Source organism: Oncorhynchus keta, chromosome 28 (genome assembly GCF_023373465.1).
Source record: "Oncorhynchus keta strain PuntledgeMale-10-30-2019 chromosome 28, Oket_V2, whole genome shotgun sequence".
Taxonomy (NCBI): Eukaryota; Metazoa; Chordata; class Actinopteri; order Salmoniformes; family Salmonidae; genus Oncorhynchus; species Oncorhynchus keta.
In genome coordinates, this window is record NC_068448.1 from 63,539,077 (window position 1) to 63,565,492 (window position 26,416).

The following is a 26,416-nucleotide window of genomic DNA, read 5'->3' on the forward strand; positions in this document are numbered from 1 at the left end:
CCCTGCCCATTTAAATATCTAAAACACAGGCCGAGACCCCACCAGACTGTGGAGGAAATATGATACTTTATATCCAGTGGTTCGTGGTGTGGTCTATGTGAGGTTTAATGTCAGGGAATATGAGACTGGTGAATCAGACCGGACAGAGATCCTATGGTTGATAAAACATAACCACTTCAGACCCATCGTCTTAACGTATTTGTGAAATGATTTATTTATGAAGTCATGCAATCATCTCTCTCTTTCCTAAAAACTGTCCTCCAACTCTTACAATCCTAATCCTTAGGGAAACACACACACTAACCACAAGCCAGTGGTCACATGATTGGGTCCCCATGGAAACCTTGTGCCTAGTGATGCGTTTCAGATCTATGTTCTTGTTTCTACGGTCGACAGGAGTGTGTGTGTGTGTGTGTGTGTGTGTGTGTGTGTGTGTGTGTGTGTGTGTGTGTGTGTGTGTGTGTGTGTGTGTGTGTGTGTGTGTGTGTGTGTGTGTGTGTGTGTGTGTGTGTGTGTGTGTGTGTGTGTGTGTGTGTGTGTGTGTGTGTGCGCACAGGAGATTTGAACTTGGCCAAAGTCACAGTGATGGACGGGTTGTCCTTCCTCTAGTCTAGATCAATGAAGAGTCTACCACGGTCTCTATCTATCTCTCTCTCCACCTCTCCATCTCTCTCTCTCTCCATCTCCCTCTCTCTCAATTCAATTCAAGGGTTTAATTGGCATGGGAAACATTGTACTCACAGAAGTTCCAAAAGAATAAAGATATTCTCCCTCTCTCTCTCTCTCTCTCTCTCTCTCTCTCTCTCTCTCTCTCTCTCTCTCTCTATTGTAACGTGTTAATAGCATGTCTATGTGGCCTGGTCAACCACTGGTGCTCATCAGGCCTGGTAATCATTATTGCAATCAGAGACCGAGTGAGATTAGAGAGGTTGATGGTACTTGTACTTTGTTGCTGATGAGTCTGAGAAGGAGAACACAGACACTTTTTAAAATAAGGAAGAGCAGCTAATTAATTTTGTTTTCAACGTTAACATATTTTTATGGGGCCACAGTTGTTCAATGATTTACCTAATATCTCTGGTGTGTGAAATAGGCGCGGGGGGGTAGCCTACGTTATGATTGTAAAATATATATCTTCTTGGGGAACATGATTGGAGAAGATGAATTCGCCTAAATTACATACCCAAATCTAACTGCCTGTAGCTCAGGCCATGAAGCAAGGATATGCATATTATTGGTACCATTTGAAAGGGAGCACTTTGAAGTTTTTGGAAATGTGAATTGAATGTAGGAGAATATAACACAATAGATCTGGTAGAAGAAAATACAAAGAAAAAACGGGTCTTTTTCTACCACCATCTTTGAAATGCAAGAGAAAGGTCATAGTTATAGCCATCACTGTGGTTGTAATTCCGATAGTGTCCACAAGATGGCAGCAGTGTATGTGCAAAGTTTCAGATGGATAACTTGAAAAATGAGTGAAAAACAAGACTTTTCGAGTCAAGTCCCCAGGTACATTTGGGCAAATCGTGAATGAGACATTCTCATTCATATTCCATTTTTCTGGAAGAATTTGACAAAGATACAGTCCTTCAAGTGATGGCGGCCTGCGTCATCGGCGTGCCATGAAGGCGTCGCTCTCTAACCAAATATGGTGTCCTATAGGATATACTACACCCCTAATGAAATAGTGAAGTCTTGTTACCTTCTAGGATCCCTGAGGAATACATACGAATGTGATTTGACTCGTTCAAACAAGATTTTCACAGATTCCTTTCTTTGCAAATTGAATGACTGGAATGACTGGGTGAATTTTGTCCCATTCCTCCTGACAGAGCTGGTGTAACTGAGTCAGGTTTGTTGGTCTCCTTGCGCGCACATGCATATTCAGATCTGCCCACAAATTTTCTATAGGATTGAGGTCAGAGCTTTGTGATGGCCACTCCAATACCTTGACTTTGTTGTCGTTAAGCGATTTTGCCACAACTTTGGAAGTATGCTTGGGGTCATTGTCCATTTGGAAGACCCATTTGCGACCAAGCTTTAACTTCCTGCCTAATATCTTGAGATGTTGCTTTAATATATCCACATAATTTTCCCTCATCATGATACCATGATACCATCTATTTTGTGAAGTGCACCAGTCCCTCCTGCAGCAAAGCACAACATGATGCTGCCACCCCCGTGCTTGACGGTTGGCATGGTGTTCTTCGACTTACAAGCCTCCCCTTTTTTCCTTCAAACATAACGATGGTCATTATGGCCAGTTCTATTTTTGTTTCATCAGACCAGAGGACATTTCTCCAAAAAGTACGATCTTTGTCCCTGTGTGCAGTTGCAAACCGTAGTCTGGCTTTTTTATGGCGGTTTTGGAGCAGTGGCTTCTTCCTTGCTGAGGGGCCTTTTAGGTTATGTTGACATAGGTCTCGGTTTACTATGGATATAGATACTTTTGGACCTGTTTCCTCCAGTATCATCACAAGGCCCTTTGCTGTTGTTCTGGGATTGATTTGCACTTTTCGCACCAAAGTACATTCATCTCTAGGAGGCAGAACGCCTCTCCTTCCTGAGCGATATGACGGCTGTGTGGTCCCATGGTGTTTATACTTGCGTACTATTGTTTGTACAGATGAATGTGGCACCTTCAGGCGTTTGGAAATTGCTCCCAAGGATGAACCAGACTTGTGGAGGTCTACAATTTTTTTCTGAGGTCTTGGCTGATTTCTTTTGATTTTCCCATGACTGAGTTTGAAGGTGCGCTGTAACGGCGTTCTTCGTTTGTGGAAAGAGAGTCGGACCGAAATGCAGCGTAGTGGTTACTCATGACTTTAATAGAAAAAGTAACAAACGGAACGTGAAACCTAATTACAGCCGGTCTGGTGAAACTACACAGAGACAGGAACAATCACCCACCAAATACAAAGCGAAACCAGGCTACCTAAATACGGTTCCCAATCAGAGACAACGAGAATCACCTGACTCTGATTGAGAACCGCCTCAGGCAGCCAAGCCTATACAACACCCCTAATCAGCCGCGATCCCAAATACTACAAACCCCAATACGAAAATACAATAACATAAACCCATGTCACACCCTGGCCTGACCAAATATATAACGAAACCACAAAATACAATGACCAAGGCGTGACATACGCCTTGAAATACATCCGTAGGTACACCTCCAATTGACTCAAATTATATCAATTACCCTACCAGAAGCTTCTAAAGCCATTACATAATTTTCTGGAATTGTCCAAGTTGTTTAAAGGCACAGTCAACTTAGTGTAAACTTCTGACCCACTGAAATTGTGATAGAGTGAATTATAAGTGAAATAATCTGTCTAAACAATTTGGGGGAAAATGACTTGCACAAAGTAGATGTCCTAACCGACTTGCCAAAACTATAGTTTGTTAACAAGAAATTTGTGGAGTGGTTGAAAAACGAGTTTTACGGACTCCAACCTAAGTGTATGTAAACTTCCGACTTCAACTCTATTGTAGGGCACAATAATATGCAATTATGACTACAAGATGCATAATCAGCTTAGTTTACTACAGTATGCAGGGTAAATGTAATGAAATAAGGCTTGTGAATACAGTACTGACTGCTTAAATGGTATGCAGTATGTAATAGGTTACTATTACATCTAACCAGAAGGATAATGCAGTATAGTAGAACACTTATTACAACTGCACAATACAGCTTTAGTCTATACACTGCTACACAATACAGTTCCAGTATGCTAACATTGGCAGTAAACTATAAAGTGGCCCGCAAGGACGTGTGACCGCTGAAAGCTGTTATAAACTGTGTATTGACCATGAAAATGGCAGACAGTGATAAGCATTCAACTGGACAGAATAGATCTGATTGGAGAAGATGAATTAAACAATGTCTCTCCTCTCCTCTGCTGCTGTGCCAGTTTGGCCTCTGCACCCCCCTCTCTTTATCTCTCTATCTCGCTCTCTTTATCTTTCTCTTTATCTGTCTGTCGGTCTGTCCGTCTGTCTGTCTTTCGGTCTGTCGGTCTGGTCTGTCTGTCTGTGAGATAGTTAGTTAGCCAGACCCGGAGGGAGCACTAATTAGCATGTTTGGAATGTTAATGAGGGGTGCGTGTCACCGTCCACCAATAGGATGCCAGCCCTCCTCTCACCCGTCAGAGAGAAGACATCTGTTCCACCATCTGATAGCAGCCTACCTCCCGCAGGCTAAGAGTGTTGTTGTTAATATGTGTGTGTGTGCTTATATGTAGGGTGGGTTGAGTCAGTGTGTGTTTTTGGAGGGAGTGGACAGAGAGATAGAGAGGCCTAAGGTCCTGACAAAATGTCAAACAATTAGAGAGTGTCATTTCCCCAAAATTCAAACCGTTATTCAAAGTTTCATAGACCTCTCTGGTGAGAATAGGCTACCCATCCTGTTGGGGGAGGACGCAGAGAGCTGTGGTTTGGCAACACACTACATTGCTGCCTGCTATGAGGGACAGTGTCTGACAGACCAATCAACATGTCCAACCTGCCATTGTTATTGTTCATTGTATGGTTATTTTGACCCTTGATTATTGTGGTTACTGATTGTCCCGTTGACAATCTTGATTATTATAATTCTTATGTTAATTACATCATAGTTGATCGATGTGGTCCTCTGGCCTGTCCCACAGCCTAATAGATACATCATAGCTGAGGGGAGACAGGAGCCACCAATCCTTTGTTATTCTATTCTATTGTAAGACTTACCAACAGTTGTGAATGGTCCTCAAACTGTTTTTAAACCAGCTTAATGTTCATTCAGTCTTGGTCTTGATGGAAACTAAAGCTCAGTCAAGACGCTGTTGATTGTGTAATTGAGTGTTCTTTGTGCACAGAGCAGTGCTTTCATATTAAATTGGCCATAAAAACCCTTATTTCGCTCTTGTCGCATCCGCTTTCTGCCTTCCTTCCTCCTCTCAGGAAAGCTGTGTAAACTACACATTTTTAATTCAGTGAAATAAATCTCCTGTATTTGTGTTGGGTTCTAATCTTAATTAGTGACACAAGTGTCTCTCCAATTTAAGCTGCTCGACCCACATACCGTCACAGAGAGAGAGGGAGCCAGGGAGGGCTTCAAGTTTAAAGCTGGGTTGTTTGCATGGAAAGAGACAGAATAACAATGGCTGCATCATATGATTAAACTGTTGCTAAGAGACAGATGTCAGATGGTTCTGAGCATGTACGTTTAATGATGGCTGTTCCTCCTCAAAGACAGTATGTTCTTTATCTGTATTTTAACCCAGCTGTATGTGTGTGTGTGTCCTCAGGTGTGTTGTGGAACCTGTCATCGTGTGACGCCCTGAAGATGCCAATCATCCAGGATGCGTTGGCCGTTCTGACCAATAGCGTCATCATCCCCCACTCTTCCTCCTGGGACTCCTCCCACAATCTCCATGACGACCGCAAGCAACACACACACACCTCCCAGGTGCTCCGCAATGCCACCGGCTGCCTCAGGTGAGTCACACACATGCAGACACACACACAGTAACGGCACCGACTGCCTCGGTGAGTGCACCTGTCCTTGTGCCTTCACACACCTCGTTTTGCGTGAGGAACATAATTCCAGTTGGAGTGCCTTGTGGTTTGTTGCCGCTGAAGTCTTTTTCTGTGTGTTGGAGTTTAAACCAGCACCACACACACACCCCTGTCTCCCCTCCATCTCCCTCTAACCTTATGAGAAACCATACAGTATGGTTGAAATGGACTCATTATTTCTGTGTTAATGGTATGGATTCATTAATACACTGCAGTGTATGTAATAGAGGAGAATGATTCATGTCATCATGTTTAATGACATTTCGACGCAGTGTGAAAACTTTGCAGCGGGTGTGTGTGTGCTGTGTGGTACTGGTATGATTAAGGCATATGTTTCTGATCCAAGGGTCTATAGAAATACAAAGCACAGCCTCACTTAAGACTCTCTCTCTCTCTCTCTCTCTCTCTCTCTCTCTCTCTCTCTCTCTCTCTCTCTCTCTCTCTCTCTCTCCTTATCTCTCTCTCTCCTTCTTGTGCTCTCACTCTGGGAGGTATCCATAGCAACAGTTGCAGGCCAAAACTTGGGGGTTGTGCATGTGCTGTGCGTGTGCGCATATGTGTGTGTGTGTGTCCTTCATTGTGTGTGAGAAACTCCGGAGGTAGTGGCTCTACAATATACTGTGTGGATCTCTTGTACATCAAATCCCGTTGTGGGTTGGTTCATACATGATATCCTAAAATAATTTATCTACATTATTTAGACGGTAAACGAGCTTGCATTCATGTAAATTTGTACACATGGCCCCTGACAAATATGTCCATAAGTGATATGAAATGGAGTGTGTGAGAGATGGAGTAGAGATACAGATATTGCTGTTCCTGCTGTCTGTGCTTGCGCCTCTGGGGGAATCACTGTAGCTGCCGCCATGACAGACGTATTACAGAGAACTGAGCTGTACGTGTGTGTGTATTCCTCTCTCACACACACACACACACACACACACACACACACACACACACACACACACACACACACACACACACACACACACACACACACACACACACACACACACACACACACACACACACACACACACACACACAAAATGGGATTCAGGCACCTCAAAGAAGAACAAATCAGATTATGGCCTCTTCAGACACATTGAACCATGTTCCCCCGACACACTTACCCACTCACACACACACACTCTCTCTCTGTCACACACACACACACACACACTCTCTCTCTGTCACACACACTCACACACACACTCTCTCTGTCACACACACACACAGGCATTCTGGCAGAAATGCTTTTGTCACGGCAAATCGGAGGGCATTCTACAGACGTTCTAAAATCTTTCTTCGTAAGAAAGACATTCTGATGGCTCTGAGCGGTTCGTCTGTGTCATCAGGTATTTGTCAGTGTTCCCACCTCTCTCTCACAGAGTGTTCCGGGCTCTTTGTGTACACAGCTTTATAGACATCTCCATTTCTCCAACAAGAGTCAGAGGTCTGAGATTGTAATCATTGTTCTAAACGTTAGCATCGTGTTCTGTAGCTTCTCACAGTGTTCCTGGACCTCAGTGTTCCCAGTAATAAGCCTATCTCCTGAGAACTCACACTGATTTCTCAGCCTGAACATTATTGGTGTTCCATTGCGGCCTCTGGGCTTTAGTAGTTTGATAAGTAGGACACAATGATAGGATTGGGGACCAGGGGTGTATGTCAGACAGAGGGGGGCTAGACAGGGGTTGGGGTGGGGAGTAGCAGGGGGACAGAAAGGGCGTGTTGATAAATGATGCTGTCACGGTATTGGCCGGGGGACACAAATGAGCTTTCTCTAATATATAAATATGAGAGAGGGGGGGGGTTCATATATATATATATAGAGAGAGAGAGAGCGAGAGAGAGGGTTTCATATATATGTATATATATATATATATATATAGAGAGAGAGAGAGAGAGAGTTTCATATATAGGGAGAGAGCGCGAGAGAGACAGGGTTTCTCTGAACTGGTCTTGGTTGTTGGAATCTATCTATTTTGGGGTTAGAATGACATGGGGCCACTCTGTTTGGTCTGTGTCTTTAGTTCAATTCCAGATCCTTTCACCTGCTACAATATAGGTGTGTGTGGTGTATGTGTTGTGGTGGTGAAACTGAATCAATCTCTGGAATCATAGCTGACATTGAAGAGATGGAGATGGGAATGGGAATGAAGTGTTGGCGAGGCATCGTGTGTGCTTGTGTGTGTGAGAAAGAGAGAGGCCCTCTAAATGCAAATATGAGACGAGTCATCTAATGAAGGTGATGGGTCCATATGCCCTTTAATAGGCAGATGTACCCAAGAGCTACCCACCCCCCTCCTCTCCCACTCTCTCTCCATTACTCTCTCTCTCTCTCTCTTTCCCATCCCTCTCTCTTCTCTCTCTTCCCCTCCCTTCCCTTTCCTCCCCCTCTTTCTCCTCTCCCCTCCTTCCCCTTTCTCCTCCCCCTCTTTCTGTCTCTCGTAGGTGTTGATAGCTATAATTAGATCAGTGGTGCTAGTGGTGGCAGCTGGCCAGCTGTGTGAGGTACAAATATTTGATTGATTGGTGTGTTTTTTGGCACTCTCTACTGCCAAATTGTTGACATTTTGCTTGGAACACACTCACAAACACTCACTCACTCACTCACTCACTCACTCACTCACTCTCACACACACACACACACACACACACACACACACACACACACACACACACACACACACACACACACACACACACACACACACACACACACACACACACACACACACACACACACACACTCAAACACAGCCAAGCATACACACAATGATATCAGTCTTATCAGGCCAAACACGGGGACTCCTGTGGAGGGATTTCCTTCTCTTCTATGCAGCGGCTTGAGTGTTCTTGAACATTTTTTTAACCTTTATTTAACTAGGCAAGTCAGTTAATTGGGCCAATTGTGCGCCATTGGACTTATCCAAGTTCTGATGCTGATGATAGTCATTAGAAGCCTACCAAACTTGCTAACTACCTGGTACTCAGCACTCTATTGTCCCTGTAATCACTCTGACATCAGTGTAAATGTATTCGAAATTCTAATCAAACACTTAATGAGAGCCAACATTTCTATAGGCTAAAGAGAACAGCGTTTTGATGGCTTCTATTAAAAAGAAGAGGATCCCATCAGCTTTCTATAGGCTAGGAATACTATAGAGTATTTCCTAATATTAAGCACATTGCTTCTCTTTACAACATGAGTAAAGCCTTGCTGGCTGGCATGAAAATGAACTATGGGAAAAGCGTCCTCATTCACTATTTAAGTGCATAGATGACATGTATTTTTTCCCCTGGCCTTGTTTCTAGACAAGTGCATGATAATGGTCCATTCTGAATCAAATAAAAAATCACATATATTCTTTAGTGTATGTAAAATCAAGATTAGTCTGATGGGTGACAATATTAGCCTATCACTTGTGAATGATGCCCAGCTTGTGCAGTAAGGCAAGAAACAGTGCATGCCTTTTTTTGCGACTTTTTGAAATCATAGTTGCACACATCACTAGGCCTAGCCCATAGGCTTATATGTGTTGATAAGGTTTGTATCACAACTAAAGTGGCCAAATACCTTCTTAAAATGAAGTATGTTAATCTGCTTTACAACGGGTACAGAGTGTTACGGTTTTCTTCGGTCGAAGGAGAGGAGGACCAAAATGCGGTGTAGTTGGTGTTCATGTTCTTTAATAAAGAAAAAACTCAAACATGAACATAATACAAAACAATAAACGTGACACAGAGCCTAACTGGAATACATATGCAGCGTGTGAGTTTGGGGAAGAAAATGTTCACCATAAAAATGCACCTTTATAATACAAGTATTACATTTATAATCACATTTGCGGTCACTTTTGAGGTCACCGCTGATTGATTGAATTTAGGAACATTTGCACTTATATCCTAATGCTGTGTGCGCATTGCTGCACTTATAATGTGAAGATATAGCCTAATATTTTATCAAGATTTTGTGCTAAACATTCTGACCTGTTGCGTCAGCCTCATTGCTTTTAAAGGTTCTGATGCTAGTGGTGTATTAATTTGGGATCTATCCCATCCCATAACTGTCCCAGACTATGCATGGAATATTTATTTCTCCCACAGAATAGAATAGGTGGGAGAAATAACTTTTGTACTATGGGTGATAGTCGATTGACGTAGGCTACTGCTTTTGCTGTTCGTTAGGCCTACTCATCTTGTTGGCTGATGAAAAGTAAATGTTGAGAGTTCTTCCAACATCTTCAATATGTGCCTCGGAATTTGATAAGGACGCATGCAGTTGCGTCCCTGATGTGTCTGTGTTCACTTGTAGCCTGTGAGAAGGACCCGATCATATGACAGGCATTGGCTAATAAGAACTGAGATTTCTGAGGGAGCCATGTGAGTGAGAGATGCCTCGGAGAACACAGCTGGGAAAAGGGAATTCCAATGATTATATTCAGCCAAAGGGCACAAAGGCCACTGGCCGCAAAATACATGGAATCTTTAGGGGGAATTACGGCCCCTCAAAGGGGATGCCACTGGGAAATTCGAGGTATTGTCAAGTGCTTGTCAAATTGTGAATGAGAGACTGATGAAGTGTGTACTGCCTGCACAAAAAAAAGCAGAGCTCATGTCTTTCATGCAACTTTTTTCAAATCCTCATTAGAGTTGCATCATGCAGCCTTAGAATCTAAACATATAGCCCAATGTTTGTATTACAACTAAAGTAGAATAAATAACTCTAAATTAAGCATATAGGACGACCTGTTTCTTTGTTAAGTGCTCAACACAGAATTGCCTCTTGTGCGCGCACTCCCTGAAATCATTTGGAGAAAATATCCTTTCTATTTAATTCAGCTATGTTGAATAGTATTCTTCATACTATAAAAGAATAAAAAATAATGTCCCTAAATTCTAAGCAAATCTGGTCTGCTAAATGAACTTGTGTAGCCCACAGCCATTTGGCATAGCCAGATCAGGACCTAATATATGGACAACTCACACGGAACCCAAACCGGCTGTGCGCATGCGCCATCGTGCACTATCGTGCATAAATGTATTTTGCCCCCCCACACCAAACGCGATCACGACACGCAGGTTAAAATATCAAAACAAACTCTGAACCAATGACATTCATTTGGGGACAGGTCGAAAAACATTAAACATGTATGGCAATTTAGCTAGTTAGCTTGCAATTGCTAGCTAACGTTCATTTGTCCTATTTAGCTATCTTGCTGTTGCTAGCTAATTTGTCCTGGGATATAAACATTGAGTTGTTATTTTACCTGAAATGCACAAGGACCTCTACTCCGACAATTCATCCACACATAAAATGGCCAACCAAATATTTTCTAGTCATCTCTCCTCCTTCCAGGCTTTTTCATCGTTTAACTTATATGGTGATCGCATATAAACTTTCATTGTATTACCACAACTATCGGCAAAACAGTTCGTCTTTCAGTCACCCACGTGGGTATAACCATTGAGGAGATGGCACATGGGTACCTGCTTCTATAAACCAATGAGGAGATGGGAGAGGCAGGACTTGCAGCGCGATCTGCGTCAGAAATAGGAATGAGTTCTATTTTAGCCCTTGCTGTCCAAGACGCTCGTTGGCGCGCGCGAGCAGTGTGGGTGCAATAATTGAATAACATGGATTTCTAAATGTAATTTGCTAAGCTCACCCACGCGACGTGTCCGGTCTGGTCAGCATGTCAGAGTGTGCTATTCTGTTCTTCTGAAGTAGACTACATTTTCTTCCTATCATGTTTCTTTACACCTGTCTAAAATAAGTCATGGAGTTATTGTGAAGGTGTAGGCTATATTAAATGGATTTCTTAGCTTTTTTAAATGTAGATATTCCAAAGGTCTGCATCAGTGGCTTGTAGGCTATGTGTGGAAGCCAGGAGATGCTAAATGTTTTTACGTTAATTAACGGTCAATTACCGTGAGACCGGCAGTTATTTGGTTGACAACCACCTGCTGACAAAATTTCATGACCACCCTAGCCCTAATCCTGTTGAAACATCTGGTGGCTGCCCCCTGCAACCGGTGTCTCGCGCACACACACACACACACACACACACACACACACACACACACACACACACACACACACACACACACACACACACACACACACACACACACACACACACACACACACACACACACACACACACACACACACACACACACACACACACACACACACATACAGAAGGCACAGTCAGACAGACAGGTTTGTGGTATATGGGACAAAATATACCACGGATAAGGGTTCTGTATCCAGGCACTCTGCTTTGGATCGTGCATAAGAACAGCCCTTAGCCGTGGTATATTGGCCATATACCACACCCCCTCGTGCCTTATTGCTTAATTGTACCATGGCTTCACTTTGAAACAATTTACAGGAAAGCAGATAGTTATTGAACTGCTAAGAATAACACATATATAAGTATTTAATGTGTGGGTTATTAAATCCTCTGCTAAAGGTGTTCAATAAGTAATTAGCTAACAACGTATGCTAATTCATTAGATGGGATTTATAGAGAGTAACACATAATAAATTAGCGGCATTAGCGCTAAAGGCTAACAGGCTCATTTACTGCTGGAAATAACCTGTTACCTGCCTGGAGATTTTACACACACTCTGAGGATTAGATTGGTCATATAGTAGGGTGTTTGAGGGTGTGTGCGTGGGTGTGTTTGTGTTTAATCTCAGCAATCTCCCGATGTAGATTTCTGATGATCTGTCTCAGAGGTTTATTAAGAGGAGAGGTCAGACTATTTCTTCTTCTGACTCCACCTCACACACACACACACACACACACACACACACACACACACACACACACACACACACACACACACACACACACACACACACACACACACACACACACACACACACACACACACTCACACACACTCACACTCACTCTCTCTCTCTCTCTCTCTCTCTCTCTCTCTCTCTCTCTCTCTCTCTCTCTCTCTCTCTCTCTCTCTCTCTCTCTCTCACACACACACACACACACAGAGTAATTAGGTGGGGCGTATTCACATTTTCCCAAGTTCTTTCTTTCCTTATGACGGGTGTCACCATCGCGTTACCTCATCTCAGAAAACATACAGTCTGTCTCCAGTATATTATTACACAGTCCACACCACCATTCTACAACATTGTTCCTCAACCTTTCGTTAAACCTGGAATCGGCAAGCTGGGGCCCCATGTGGGATCTATCACATTATAATTAGCACTAGAGATGTGACTAAATCAGTTTAAATCTGAACTGGAAACTATAACAGCTCTGCAGCCTGGAAATGAAGATTTAGACCAGTGGTATTCACATTTTTTCCACCAGAATTTCTGGAGACCTATGTTTTTCACAACCTTAAAATCGGTACATTTGAGATTTTTACATCAACAAATAACCTCTTATCTAAATGAAATTAAACCAATAAATATATTTACCCCATAATTATATTTTTCTAATTATCTTTGTCAACAAAATGTGTATATTTTCCACTACAAAAATCTAAATGAATTGGTGACCCCACTGCAGTTCCCTCGTTGCGACCACTGATTTAGACGATGGTCTACGTCTGGGGACTTCGTTCTTACTCTGTCCTGGTGGAAATCACACATGCTAGTCTCTATTGACAACCAATCCACAACAGAAGGAGAGATGTGGGAGAGAGGTGAGGATAGGGCTGTGTCCTCTGCTTCATTAAAACTGTACTCAGGAAATGAAGATGGCTTCCCACTCACACATCAAGCTGGCTATAAGTAGAAACATACTGTTTATAACATATCTCTACTCATAAGCAAGACTGTTGTGTTGGAATGATGAATTATTTGAATGTATTCAAATGTGAGTGTTTGAATATCATCAATGTTTGAGGTTGATCAGGTTCATCAATCAGCCTATTTAAACATGATTAAAACATCCTGTCAGCCTGATTTGGGATTGATCCCCATAATTTACTTGAGGTGAATTCATATTGTATTCTGAGTTCATATCTGTCAGAAGCGTTGTCTCTGTTAGCAGCGAGAGCACAGTCTAAGGTTTCGTCGTGTATAGTATAATTTGTATGTTTGGTATTCAGAAAGCAGAGGAGATGACTTGACCTTCAGTGTGAACACAAAGCCCAGAGCTGGAGCGTCTAATTGACTGTCTGTCTGCTCATTACTGAAACACATGATTGGCTTCAGTTCACTCTGATGGGATGGACGCTGCTCTCACTTCATTTCCCTGGCCAGACTGACACATCTCTGTGTTTATTCACCATCTTCCCTGTCCTGTCCTCACCCTACTGCTGTCCTCTGCTCTCACTTCATTTCCCTGGCCAGACTGACACATCTCTGTGTTTATTCACCATCTTCCCTGTCCTGTCCTCACCCTACTGCTGTCCTCTGCTCTCACTTCATTTCCCTGGCCAGACTGACACATCTCTGTGTTTATTCACCATCTTCCCTGTCCTGTCCTCACCCTACTGCTGTCCTCTGCTCTCACTTCATTTCCCTGGCCAGACTGACACATCTCTGTGTTTATTCACCATCTTCCCTGTCCTGTCCTCACCCTACTGCTGTCCTCTGCTCTCACTTCATTTCCCTGGCCAGACTGACACATCTCTGTGTTTATTCACCATCTCCCTGTGTTTACTGCTGTCCTCTGCTCTCACTTCATTTCCCTGGCCAGACTGACACGTCTCTGTGTTTATTCACCATCTTCCCTGTCCTGTCCTCACCCTACTGCTGTCCTCTGCTCTCACTTCATTTCCCTGGTCATACTGACACGTCTCTGTGTTTATTCACACATACAGGACCATCTTCCCTGTCCTGTCCTCACCCTACTGCTGTCCTCTGCTCTCACTTCATTTCCCTGGTCATACTGACACATCTCTGTGTTTATTCACCATCTTCCCTGTCCTGTCCTCACCCTACTGCTGTCCTCTGCTCTCGCCTCAAACCTCACCAACAACTCACCCTGTCGCCTTGTCTCCTTGTTATGAAGTAGCATGTGAAGAAAGTTTACAAATGAAAGAAAATAGCTCAGTGCCTACTGTAACACACACATGAAATCACACAAATTAACTTTTGCAAATGCATAACGTTCATAAATAGAGGTTTTGGACATCAAAACAGTGGCTGCCAGCTATGTTGAATGTGTATTAAGCCAATATACCCTGAAACCATAAAGACAATTAGCAGCATGGTGTCAAACATGAATACCCCAAATCATCAATACAGCTTCATTGACATGTTGCTGATGCCTTTATAAATATTTCACATTACAGAGAGAGGGGAAGGGAGAGAGAGAGAGATAATATCAGAAAGAGCGATAGCGAGAAAGAGCAAGCTAGACTTGGCGGGATATGTGTTCGGCAAATATATCATTTTCTTCCCCTGTCATCTGGCAATTGTATTGAATGAACTGTTACAATTGATTTAGCTGGCTTTGAACGCACTGGAAAGAAATGACAGAGCCAGGTAGTGTATGAGTCTGTATTGGGTATTATCATCCATGGCTGACTGGGAGATTGCATGGTGCGTGGATCAAATAGGTTCAGTCCCATTGGTTCCCAGCTGAGAATAATACTCATAACCTGTTTTCACTTTGTCAATATGGGGTATTGTGTGTAGATTGCTGAGGATTTACATCTGTTTTCATCCATTTTAGAATAAGGCTGTAACGTAGAAAATGTGGAAAAAGTCAAGGGATCTGAATAGTTTCCGAAGGCAGGTATGCACAGCCAGGTCACCCTTGATTCAAGTCAGCATTCGATGTCCGTCCATCTCTGAGGACGTTGGGAGATGAAGTGGAAACCGGCCATTAGGGGCAAAAGTGAGCGACGTTATATTGAAGTAGGTTTCGGTTTTGCTAGGGCATTGTGGACATAAATGGCAGATGGGTGTAAGCATCTGATTCCAGAGGTTGAAAGTTCAAATTCAGCAATATAAAGTTGTTTTTTAAATGTTGTTTTAAGCTTATCCTAAATCTTAACCCTTACCTTAACCATTTTGAGTTAATTCCTTAACCTTAAGAGTTAGGAGTTAACGCCTAAACTCAACCCTAAACACCTCTAAATGTGATGTTTGCAACAACTTCAAAACGTTACATTTGGGAAACATGGATGAACGTCTAATTCTGACATGAGACTGTGAGAGCTAGTTGAGTAGGCCTATCATTACTTCACGGGACAACAGAATTATACTAAAATACATACTTGAACGTTTGAGAGTTGGCTCAATTTCACGCCCTTGACTAAAGCTAGCTAACAAGGGTGTATGTGTTGAGCGGCACCAGAATTAAAAACAAGCCTTAACGTCAATAGAGGCCTAGCGTCGCCAGGTGTACGGTGTTTCCTCCGACACATTAGTGCGTCTGGATTCCGGGTTAAATAGGCATTGTGTCAAGAAGCAGTGCGGCTTGGTTGTGTTTGGAGGATGCACAGCTCTTGACCTTCGGCTCTCCCGAGTCCGTATGGGAGTTGCAGTGATGAGACAAGACTGTAACTACCAATTGGATACCACGAAATTGGGGTAAAAAAAAAAATATATATATATATAATACGTTTTTAGTAGACAAAAATCTTGCATTTCCCTTTTGGGTGGATACCATTCCCGAATCCCAGAGTTTTACAGGGTCATACCCTGTTTCACCCTGTTTCACACCCTGTTTTACAGGGTCACACCCTGTGGTGTATCAAATGATCTTGTTCCCGTCCCTCTGTGTGTTTCAGAAATGTGAGTTCTGCTGGAGAGGAGGCCAGGAGGAGGATGAGAGAGTGTGACGGACTGACAGACTCCCTCCTCTACATCATACAGACCGCTCTGGGCAGCAACGACATCGACAGCAAGGTGTGTGTGGGGGTCTGTGTGTGTGTGTCCATCAGTTCAATACAGTAGTAAAGAAACGTTGTGGATGGCTACCTTCTCAAGGTTGCTTTAGCTCAGTCTCTCTAAATGAGGAGTTTATTTCCAAAACGCTATATCCACCAATTGTCATCAGAAAGGATTGCTTATGGGTAATTTCATGTGTGTGTAAAATATAAAATCTGTTCTCAGATTTGATTCTTAGATTTTTGATGTGTATGATTATTATTATTATTTTTAAATGCTATATAGCCATTGTTTAGCTGGAATGGAATGTTCATATCCTGTATATTTGACTGTGAAATGTGATTGTCTCACCGAGCTATCTTAACATGAATGCACTAACTGTAAGTCGCTCTATATAAGAGCATCTGCTAAATGACAAAAATATAAATGTAAATGTTTTACATACAGATCTCATATTGCTGTATTTAATTATTTAAAAAAATGTTTTTGCAATATTTATGTCACAAATGTATAATTTTTGCAGTTCTTTATTAGAAATGTAGTTATTTTTAGATAAGAATTGTATACCTGTCATGTATACCTATACACCATTCTTGTGTGTGTTTAATATAAATATTTGAAACATAGAAAAGTAGTTATTTATGGCCTCCCGAGTGGCGCAGCGGTCTAATGCCTGAATTCAAAATGGAGGCGTCACTACAGACCCTGGTTTGATCCCAGGCTGTGTCAAAGCTGACTGTGACCAGGAGACCCATGAGGCGGTGCACAATTGGCCCAGCTTCGTCCAGGTTAGGGAAGGATTTGGCCAGCTGGGATTTCCATGTTGCACTCTAGCAACTCCTTGTGGCGGACCGGGTGCCTGCAAGCTGACTTCGGTCGCCAGCTGGATAGTGTTTCCGACACATTGGTGTGGCTGGCTTCCGGGTTAAGTGAGCACTGTGACGGGAACATTGGTTGTGTTTTGGAGGACGCATAGCTCTCAACCTTCGCCTCTTCCGAGTCCGTAAGGCAGTTGCAGTGATAGGACAAGACTGTAACTACCAATTAGGGAGAAAAAGTACAAAAATAGAAATGTAGTTATTTGTTACATTTGGCTGTGTAAAACCTAGCAGTACTACTTATTTCTCTGAAAGTGAGGCGGATATATACAGTGACTTCAGAAAGTATTCATACCCATTGACTTATTCCACATTTTGTTGTGTAACAGCCTGAATTCAAAATGGATTTAAAAAACCAACATGTTCTCACCTATCCACACACAAGACCCCATAATGACAAAGTAAAAACATGTTTTTAGAAATGTTTTGTAATTTATTGAAAATGACATACAGAAATATTTTATTTACAAACAGGACCAGTCCAAATTTTGGACACACCTACTCATTCAAGGTTTATCTTTATTTGTACTATTTTGAAATAACACATGGAATCATGTAGTAACCAAAAAAGTGTTAAACAAATCAAAATATATTTGAGATTTGAGATTTTTCAAAGTAGCCACCCTTTGCCTTGATGACAGCTTCACACACTCTTGGCATACTTTCTGAAGGAACTGAAGCATTTTGCCAAAAGACACGATTATTTGTCTCTTTGAAAGAAAACCATCAAGTGACACATTTTAAACAAATACGTCTGTCATTGAACAACCCCACGTCAGGATTAGATAGTGAAAAAACACACATCTTTCATAATGGAAATAGCGATTTGGAATGTAACTGCACAATCATAGGAGGCCTCTGGTGTCTCCACAGTAACGAGAATTGATTGGCAAGCATGGGGCCAATAGCCATTGTCATTGACATGTCCCAAGTTATTAGGAGACACTCTGACAGGGTGACACTTTTCATTATTTTTGTGGACTTTCTGTCCTCCTGATCTAGCCTCTATCTCTCTCTCTTTCTTTAATCTTTATATTCTGTCCTTCTCTTCTATTTTGTCTACCTCCCACTTTCTTTCTATACCTTCATCCTGTCACTCTGTTCAATAAGTGAAATTAAACCAACCTTCATTCCCTGTTGCAGTTTACCTCCAGAGTTGTTTACCTGTGTTGGTTACTTCCGGAGTTGTTTACCTGATGTTTACCTCTGGAGTTGTTTACATGTTGTTTACATCTGGAGTTGTTTACATCTGGAGTTGTTTACATGTTGTTTACATCTGGAGTTGTTTACCTGTGTTTACATCTGGAGTTGTTTACCTGTGTTTACTTCTGGAGTTGTTTACCTGTGTTTACTTCTGGAGTTGTTTACCTGTGTTTACTTCTGGAGTTGTTTACCTGTGTTTACATCTGGAGTTGTTTACATGTTGTTTACATCTGGAGTTGTTTACATCTGGAGTTGTTTACATGTTGTTTACATCTGGAGTTGTTTTCCTGTGTTTACTTCTGGAGTTGTTTACCTGTGTTTACTTCTGGAGTTGTTTACCTGTGTTTACTTCTGGAGTTGTTTACCTGTGTTTACTTCTGGAGTTGTTTACCTGTGTTTACTTCTGGAGTTGTTTACCTGTGTTTACTTCTGGAGTTGTTTACCTGTGTTTACTTCTGGAGTTGTTTACCTGTGTTTACTTCTGGAGTTGTTTACCTGTGTTTACTTCTGGAGTTGTTTACCTGTGTTTACTTCTGGAGTTGTTTACCTGTGTTTACTTCTGGAGTTGTTTACCGCTGGAGTTTTTTACCTGTTGTTTACCTCTAGAGTTGTGCACCTGCTGTTTATCTTTGGAGTTATTTACCTCGGCTGTTTTCAGAGGTCAACAACTAACTCCTCTAACAGGTCTGTTGGAGCTAATTGGAGCGACTCAGTGTTTGTATTATGTCTGTAATGCCAGAAAAGCCATATAGTCAGTCTAAGTATTCTGTTCAATTAGCGTCATTATAGTTGCTTGTGTAAAGGATCGGTCTGAGAGACTTCTAAAAAACAGGAGTCGTACGAAATGATTGATGATTTTTCTTTGTTATTTCCACGTAGCCTGCTTTCCATATCACTTCCAAACGCTCCTTATGTGTGATACTTTACACAGGCACTCACACACGCTAACACACATGCACAGACACACACACTCCTCTGCTGTTGCTAATTCGCCTTCTCCTAACATAATGTTAAATGGAGTGTGATACGATGTTTCGGACTCATTTTTCCTAATTTGAGAGAATTTCTTTAAGCTAATTTGAAAGTTAGAGCACGTCCCGATTCTCGGATGGAATTAGACACCCTTCCTTTTAAGTGCTGCTTCACACACACACACACACACACACACACACACACACACACACACACACACACACACACACACACACACACACACACACACACACACACACACACACAGACACATTTTCGTAGGGTACTTGCTCTTTAGTAGGTTAAATGATCATATTCCTTTCTCTCCTCCTCCTCTCCCCGCGCTCTCCCCTCCCCCATGTAGACCATAGAAAACTGTGTGTGTATACTGCGTAACCTGTCCTACCGACTGGCAGCGGAGACGTCTCAGGGCCAGCAGCTGGGTTCAGAAGAGCTGGACGGTCTGCTGTGTGACGCCAACGGACGTGACGGAGAGACCTCAGGCTGCTGGGGCAAGAAGAAGAAGAAGAAGAAGGGACAGGACCAGGTGGACACACACACAGACAGACAGACACACACACACACACACTCACAGACATACACAGACAATCTGAATACATAAACATCTAAATACAGATTTTTGAAGTGGCAAGTGGAAGCATAACCAACCCTGTTATACACACACACACACACACACACACACACACACACACACACACACACACACACACACACACACACACACACACACACACACACACACACACACAGTACTGGCAAACACATATGGCAAAAGCTCTCACCAAGCCATATAATTTTTCACTGCAGGGATTTTCTGAAGGGACAGACTAATAAATTATGATCCAAATTATGAATCAAAGTGAAAGCTTCAAACAGAGAACATTAAAAGACCACAAACTATTTTATTATGTATTAACTGTCTTTGTCTCTCTTTTTCTTTTGGCTCAAACCTTCAATCGCTCGTTATTTCTTCCCTCCTTCACACTCCAGGCATCAGTCACTACTACTGCTGCTTTGCTATTCGCTCAGATCCCTCCCCACGGACCAATCATATGCTCTGTTGCGCACAAGCTATGAGGGCTTTGTTCAATCAGCTCAGCTCTCATTCACTCTGGTTACAAACAGTTAAAACCACAAAATGTCTCCAAAAAGTTTTCACCACATTCAGAACTGGTTTTGTGATAAAAGATCAGAGCCTAGATTAGGCAGATCAGAACCTAGATTAGACAGATCAGAACCTAGATTAGGCAGATCAGAACCTAGAGTAGGCAGATCAGAACCTAGAGTAGGCAGATCAGAACCTAGATTAGGCAGATCAGAACCTAGAGTAGGCAGATCAGAACCTATATTAGGCAGATCAGAGCCTAGATTAGGCAGATCAGAACCTAGATTAGACAGATCAGAACCTAGATTAGGCAGATCAGAACCTAGAGTAGGCAGATCAGAACCTAGAGTAGGCAGATCAGAACCTAGATTAGGCAGATCAGAACCTAGAGTAGGCAAATCAGAACCTAGATTAGGCAGATCAGAGCCTAGATTAGGCAGATCAGAACCTATATTAGGCAGATCAGAACCTAGATTAGGCAGATCAGAGCCTAGATTAGGCAGATCAGAACCTAGAGTAGGCAGATCAGAACCTAGATTAGGCAGATCAGAACCTAGATTAGGCAGATCAGAACCTAGATTAGGCAGATCAGAGCCTAGATTAGGCAGATCAGAACCTAGAGTAGGCAGATCAGAACCTAGAGTAGGCAAATCAGAACCTAGAGTAGGCAGATCAGAACCTAGAGTAGGCAGATCAGAACCTAGATTAGGCAGATCAGAGCCTAGATTAGGCAGATCAGAACCTAGAGTAGGCAGATCAGAACCTAGATTAGGCAGATCAGAGCCTAGATTAGGCAGATCAGAACCTAGAGTAGGCAGATCAGAACCCAGAGTAGGCAAATCAGAACCTAGAGTAGGCAAATCAGAACCTATATTAGGCAGATCAGAGCCTAGATTAGGCAGATCAGAACCTAGAGTAGGCAAATCAGAACCTAGAGTAGGCAAATCAGAACCTAGAGTAGGCAGATCAGAACCTAGATTAGGCAGATCAGAACCTATATTAGGCAGATCAGAACCTAGAATAGGCAGATCAGAACCTAGATTAGGCAGATCAGAACCTAGATTAGGCAGATCAGAACCTAGATTAGGCAGATCAGAACCTAGATTAGGCAGATCAGAACCTAGAGTAGGCAGATCAGAACCTAGATTAGGCAGATCAGAACCTAGATTAGGCAGATCAGAACCTAGATTAGACAGATCAGAACCTATATTAGGCAGATCAGAACCTAGAGTAGGCAGATCAGAACCTAGATTAGGCAGATCAGAACCTAGATTAGGCAGATCAGAACCTAGATTAGGCAGATCAGAACCTATATTAGGCAGATCAGAACCTAGATTAGGCAGATCAGAACCTATATTAGGCAGATCAGAACCTAGATTAGGCATCATGAAGATTTTCCCTTTGATTGATTGATCAAAGGGAAAGGGTTTCTATCTTGACATATACACTCAGAGCTGTTGATGGAGGGTGTACTGCCTCGTCTTAGTCTACAGAGAAGTGGGAATTTGAGGGGCATACACAGCTATATTGCTAATGAAAGCGCAGAGATAGATGTGGAGAATACTATTCTCCCTATTGCTAACTCTCTTTTTCCTTACCCCCACAACCCCCTCACTCCTATCCCTTCGCTCTTTCTATCTCTCTTGCCCCTCTCCCCCCCTCCTCCTATAGTGGGATGGTGTAGGCCCTCTCCAAGACTCAGCTGACCCTCCTAAAGGGGTACAGATGTTATGGCACCCGTCCATAGTGAAGCCCTACCTCACCCTGCTTTCAGAGTGCTCCAACCCTGATACACTGGAGGGAGCGGCTGGAGCCCTGCAGAACCTGGCTGCAGGCAGCTGGAAGGTAGGGGTGATCCTACTGTACTGTCTAACTCAACCCCTCCTGTCCGTCAGTCTAACTCTTCCCCTCCCTCTACAGTGGTCCGTCAGTCTAACTCTTCCCCCTCTCTCCAGTGGTCTGTGTATATCCGGGCTGCGGTGCGTAAAGAGAAAGGCCTTCCTATCCTGGTGGAGTTGTTGAGGATAGACAATGACCGTGTGGTGTGTGCCGTGGCCACCGCACTCAGGAATATGGCCCTGGACATCAGAAACAAAGAACTGATAGGTAAGACACACACACTTCACATTGCATCAGCTCTGGTCAGCTGTGGGTTGTCAGTATAACTGAGCGATTGCATCTGAGGAGTCTTCAGTGGCATTAGTGATTTGGGCAGATCAAAGGAGGGTGATGGACTCTGAATCAGAGCTAATCACGGCTAATGACTGTCTACTTGTCCCACTGTACAGACCTCACAAGGCCTCCCGATTCAATACTAAGATCTTTGGCTTTGTACAGATATGCTCAAGGTAGAACTGTTCCCTAACCACAGGTCTAGCATCAGTATTTTAAACCCAATTCCAACTTTAACCATTAGGGGGGTGAATAAAAATATTACCCTAGTTACAATGTCTGCCGTCTCCTGTATAGGAGTGGAAGGCATAACCCAGCGTTTAGCTTTAACAGAAAGACACAGTGTGTTGTTTTGGTCTCTGCACCACAAGAGACGCCAGGCTGAATAATGTAATCCCTCACAAATTCACGGGAAAATCAATTCCAATTTGTCGAGCGGTTTCGTTTGAATACACTTCGTAGTAATTCAGCGGCGCTGTATAACACAGCTTATATTGGTAGTAATTCTATTGAACCAGAGAGAGCGGGTTGGGGGGGTAGTGTGCTCTAGGGTAGTGGTTGAGTTTATATGTGAGGACAGCAGGGAATACAGTATAGAGGTTTATATGCAACAGGATGTTCATTAAGTTTAATGTTATAGTTAAACACAAAGAAAGCCTGCAGTTACCGTATGTACACCTGATACAATATAGAATCTATTTCACAACCTTGAAATGACAAAATCGTAAGTGTTACTCCTATAGAATGCTTGCACATTATTATTCTAGATATCCCATTTTATGAGCTTGAATGACAAATAGCAACGGGTAGGACAGAGAATACCTTTGTACTGTATAGAAGCTATTCCAACCTTGACAAACAACAAAGGCATTGGAAAAAGCTAAGCGTCAAAAACGTCCATCAAGCTGATTGCCACTAAGACTGTTTTCTGTGCTAGTCCTTTGTCATTTCCCATTGTGTGGATTCAACCTACGAGCATTGTCAAACATCTCATATTTCCCACTAACTTCTAAGTTGTGTTAAGCCTTTGGTGCTGTCAACACTAAAAGGCTGTGTCATTGGGAAAAGCAGTGTTGTTGTGGTTAAGCAGTGTTGTGCCGTTGTGGTTTAGCGTTGATAGAGCAGTAGTGATTTTAGATTTAAACAGTCGAGACAATTACCTGCGATTCTCACGGCCACCGGAGTACTGTCCTCTTTTATCATTGTCAGGTAGGATGCTGACTGGAGGAAAGTAAGAGGGGATAAGAGGAGAGAGGGAAAGAGACAGAGGGATACACAGAAGGAAAGAGAAAAAGAAAGCTAAGATGTTGTTAGGAGGATATACAGCGTGTTTGTTTTATTCAGTTTTATAGCAGTAATGTGATTTAGTCGTATTTTCAACATCACCTGGCATTATTCAACTGATCTGTCAAGTTTTTGTTTGTCTCTCCTATTCATCTGTTGGATTTGTATAATGTATGGTTATGTGGCGATTGAATCCCATTTTGACTCAATAACTGTCAGCGACATCGCTTGCTACAATTTACTTATAGCTGGTAATTTGACACACGTGAAATTGGCATGCGTGTGCCAAGGAGACAGAGGAGGTCTTTTCTCTCAGGGGAATAGAGTGGAGACAGATCGTCTAGCTCTAGCAGCTATGGGTGATGTATGATGCCGCCATACAGTAAAACAAAAATGTATTGAAGTGTAACAGGGTCGTCTCCCCCCTCTTTCCCTCCCTTTCACCTCTCTCATCCTCAGACATCCCTCCACCCCTGACCATTCTACTTCCCCTCCTTCTCTCCTCTCCCCCCTCTTTCCCTCCCTTTCACCTCTCTCATCCTCAGACATCCCTCCACCCCTAACCATTCTACCTCCCCTCCTTCTCTCCTCTCCCTCCACCCCTGACCATTCTACCTCCCCTCCTTCTCTCCTCTCCCCCCTCTTTCCCTCCCTTTCACCTCTCTCATCCTCAGACATCCCTCCACCCCTGACCATTCTACCTCCCCTCCTTCTGCCCTCTCCCCCTCTTTCCCTCCCTTTCACCTCTCTCATCCTCAGACATCCCTCCACCCCTAACCATTCTACCTCCCCTCCTTCTCTCCTCTCCCTCCACCCCTGACCATTCTACTTCCCCTCCTTCTCTCCTCTCCCCCCTCTTTCCCTCCCTTTCACCTCTCTCATCCTCAGACATCCCTCCACCCCTGACCATTCTACCTCCCCTCCTTCTGCCCTCTCCCCCCTCTTTCCCTCCCTTTCACCTCTCTCATCCTCAGACATCCCTCCACCCCTAACCATTCTACCTCCCCTCCTTCTCTCCCTCCCTCCACCCCTGACCATTCTACTTCCCCTCCTTCTCTCCTCTCCCCCCTCTTTCCCTCCCTTTCACCTCTCTCATCCTCAGACATCCCTCCACCCCTAACCATTCTACCTCCCCTCCTTCTCTCCTCTCCCTCCACCCCTGACCATTCTACCTCCCCTCCTTCTCTCCTCTCCCTCCACCCCTGACCATTCTACCTCCCCTCCTTCTCTCCTCTCCCTCCACCCCTGACCATTCTACCTCCCCTCCTCTCCCCTCTCCCCCTCTTTCCCTCCACCCCTGACCATTCTGACCTTCTCCCCTCCTTCTCTCCTCTCCCTCCACCCCTGACCATTCTACCTCCCCTCCTTCTCTCCTCTCCCTCCACCCCTGACCCTTCTACCTCCCCTCCTTCTCTCCTCTCCCTCCACCCCTAACCATTCTACCTTCCCTCCTTCTCCCCTCTCCCTCCACCCCTGACCATTCTACCTCCTCCTTCTCTCCTCTCCCTCCACCCCTGACCATTCTACCTCCCCTCCTTCTCTCCCTCCCTCCCTGACCATTCTACCTCCTCCTCTCTCCCTCTCCCTCCACCCCTGACCATTCTACTTCCCCTCCTTCTCTCCTCTCCCTCCACCCCTGACCATTCTACTCCCTCCCCTCCTTCTCTCCTCTCCCTCCTCCCCCCCCCCTGACCATTCTACTTCCCCTCCTTCTCTCCTCTCCCTCCACCCCTGACCATTCTACTTCCCTCCTTCTCTCCCTCTCCCTCCACCCCTGACCATTCTACTTCCCCCTCCTTCTCTCCTCTCCCTCCACCCCTGACCATTCTACTTCCCTCCTTCTCTCCTCTCCCTCCACCCCTGACCATTCTACCTCCCTCCTTCTCCCCTCTCCCTCCACCCTGACCATTCTACCTCCCCTCCTTCTCTCCCTCCCTCCACCCCTGACCATTCTACCTCCCCTCCTTCTCCCCTCTCCCTCCACCCCTGACCATTCTACCTCCCCTCCTTCTCTCCTCTCCCTCCACCCCTGACCATTCTACTTCACCTCCTTCCTCTCCTCTCCCTCCACCCCTGACCATTCTACTTCACCTCCTTCTCTCCTCTCCCTCCACCCCTGACCATTCTACTTCCTCCTCCTTCTCCCCTCTCCCTCCACCCCTGACCATTCTACTTCCCCTCCTTCTCTCCTCTCCCTCCACCCCTGACCATTCTACTTCCCCTCCTTCTCTCCTCTCCCTCCACCCCTAACCATTCTACCTCCCCTCCTTCTCTCCTCTCCCTCCACCCCTGACCATTCTACCTCCCCTCCTTCTCCCCTCTCCCTCCACCCCTGACCATTCTACTTCCCCTCCTTCTCTCCTCTCCCTCCACCCCTGA

General features: G+C 43.8%; 1 protein-coding gene across 1 annotated transcript in view; it reads left to right on the forward strand.

The window, feature by feature from the left end:
- ctnnd2a (catenin (cadherin-associated protein), delta 2a) overlaps positions 1–26,416 on the forward strand; it is a 389,747-nt gene that overhangs the window by 306,760 nt on the left and 56,571 nt on the right. Inside the window, exons 15-19 of the mRNA XM_052483548.1 lie at positions 5,295–5,484; positions 16,303–16,420; positions 19,820–20,002; positions 22,253–22,426; positions 22,537–22,687. Of these exons, the coding sequence (XP_052339508.1) occupies positions 5,295–5,484; positions 16,303–16,420; positions 19,820–20,002; positions 22,253–22,426; positions 22,537–22,687 (816 nt within the window). The remainder of the gene's footprint in view (positions 1–5,294; positions 5,485–16,302; positions 16,421–19,819; positions 20,003–22,252; positions 22,427–22,536; positions 22,688–26,416) is intronic.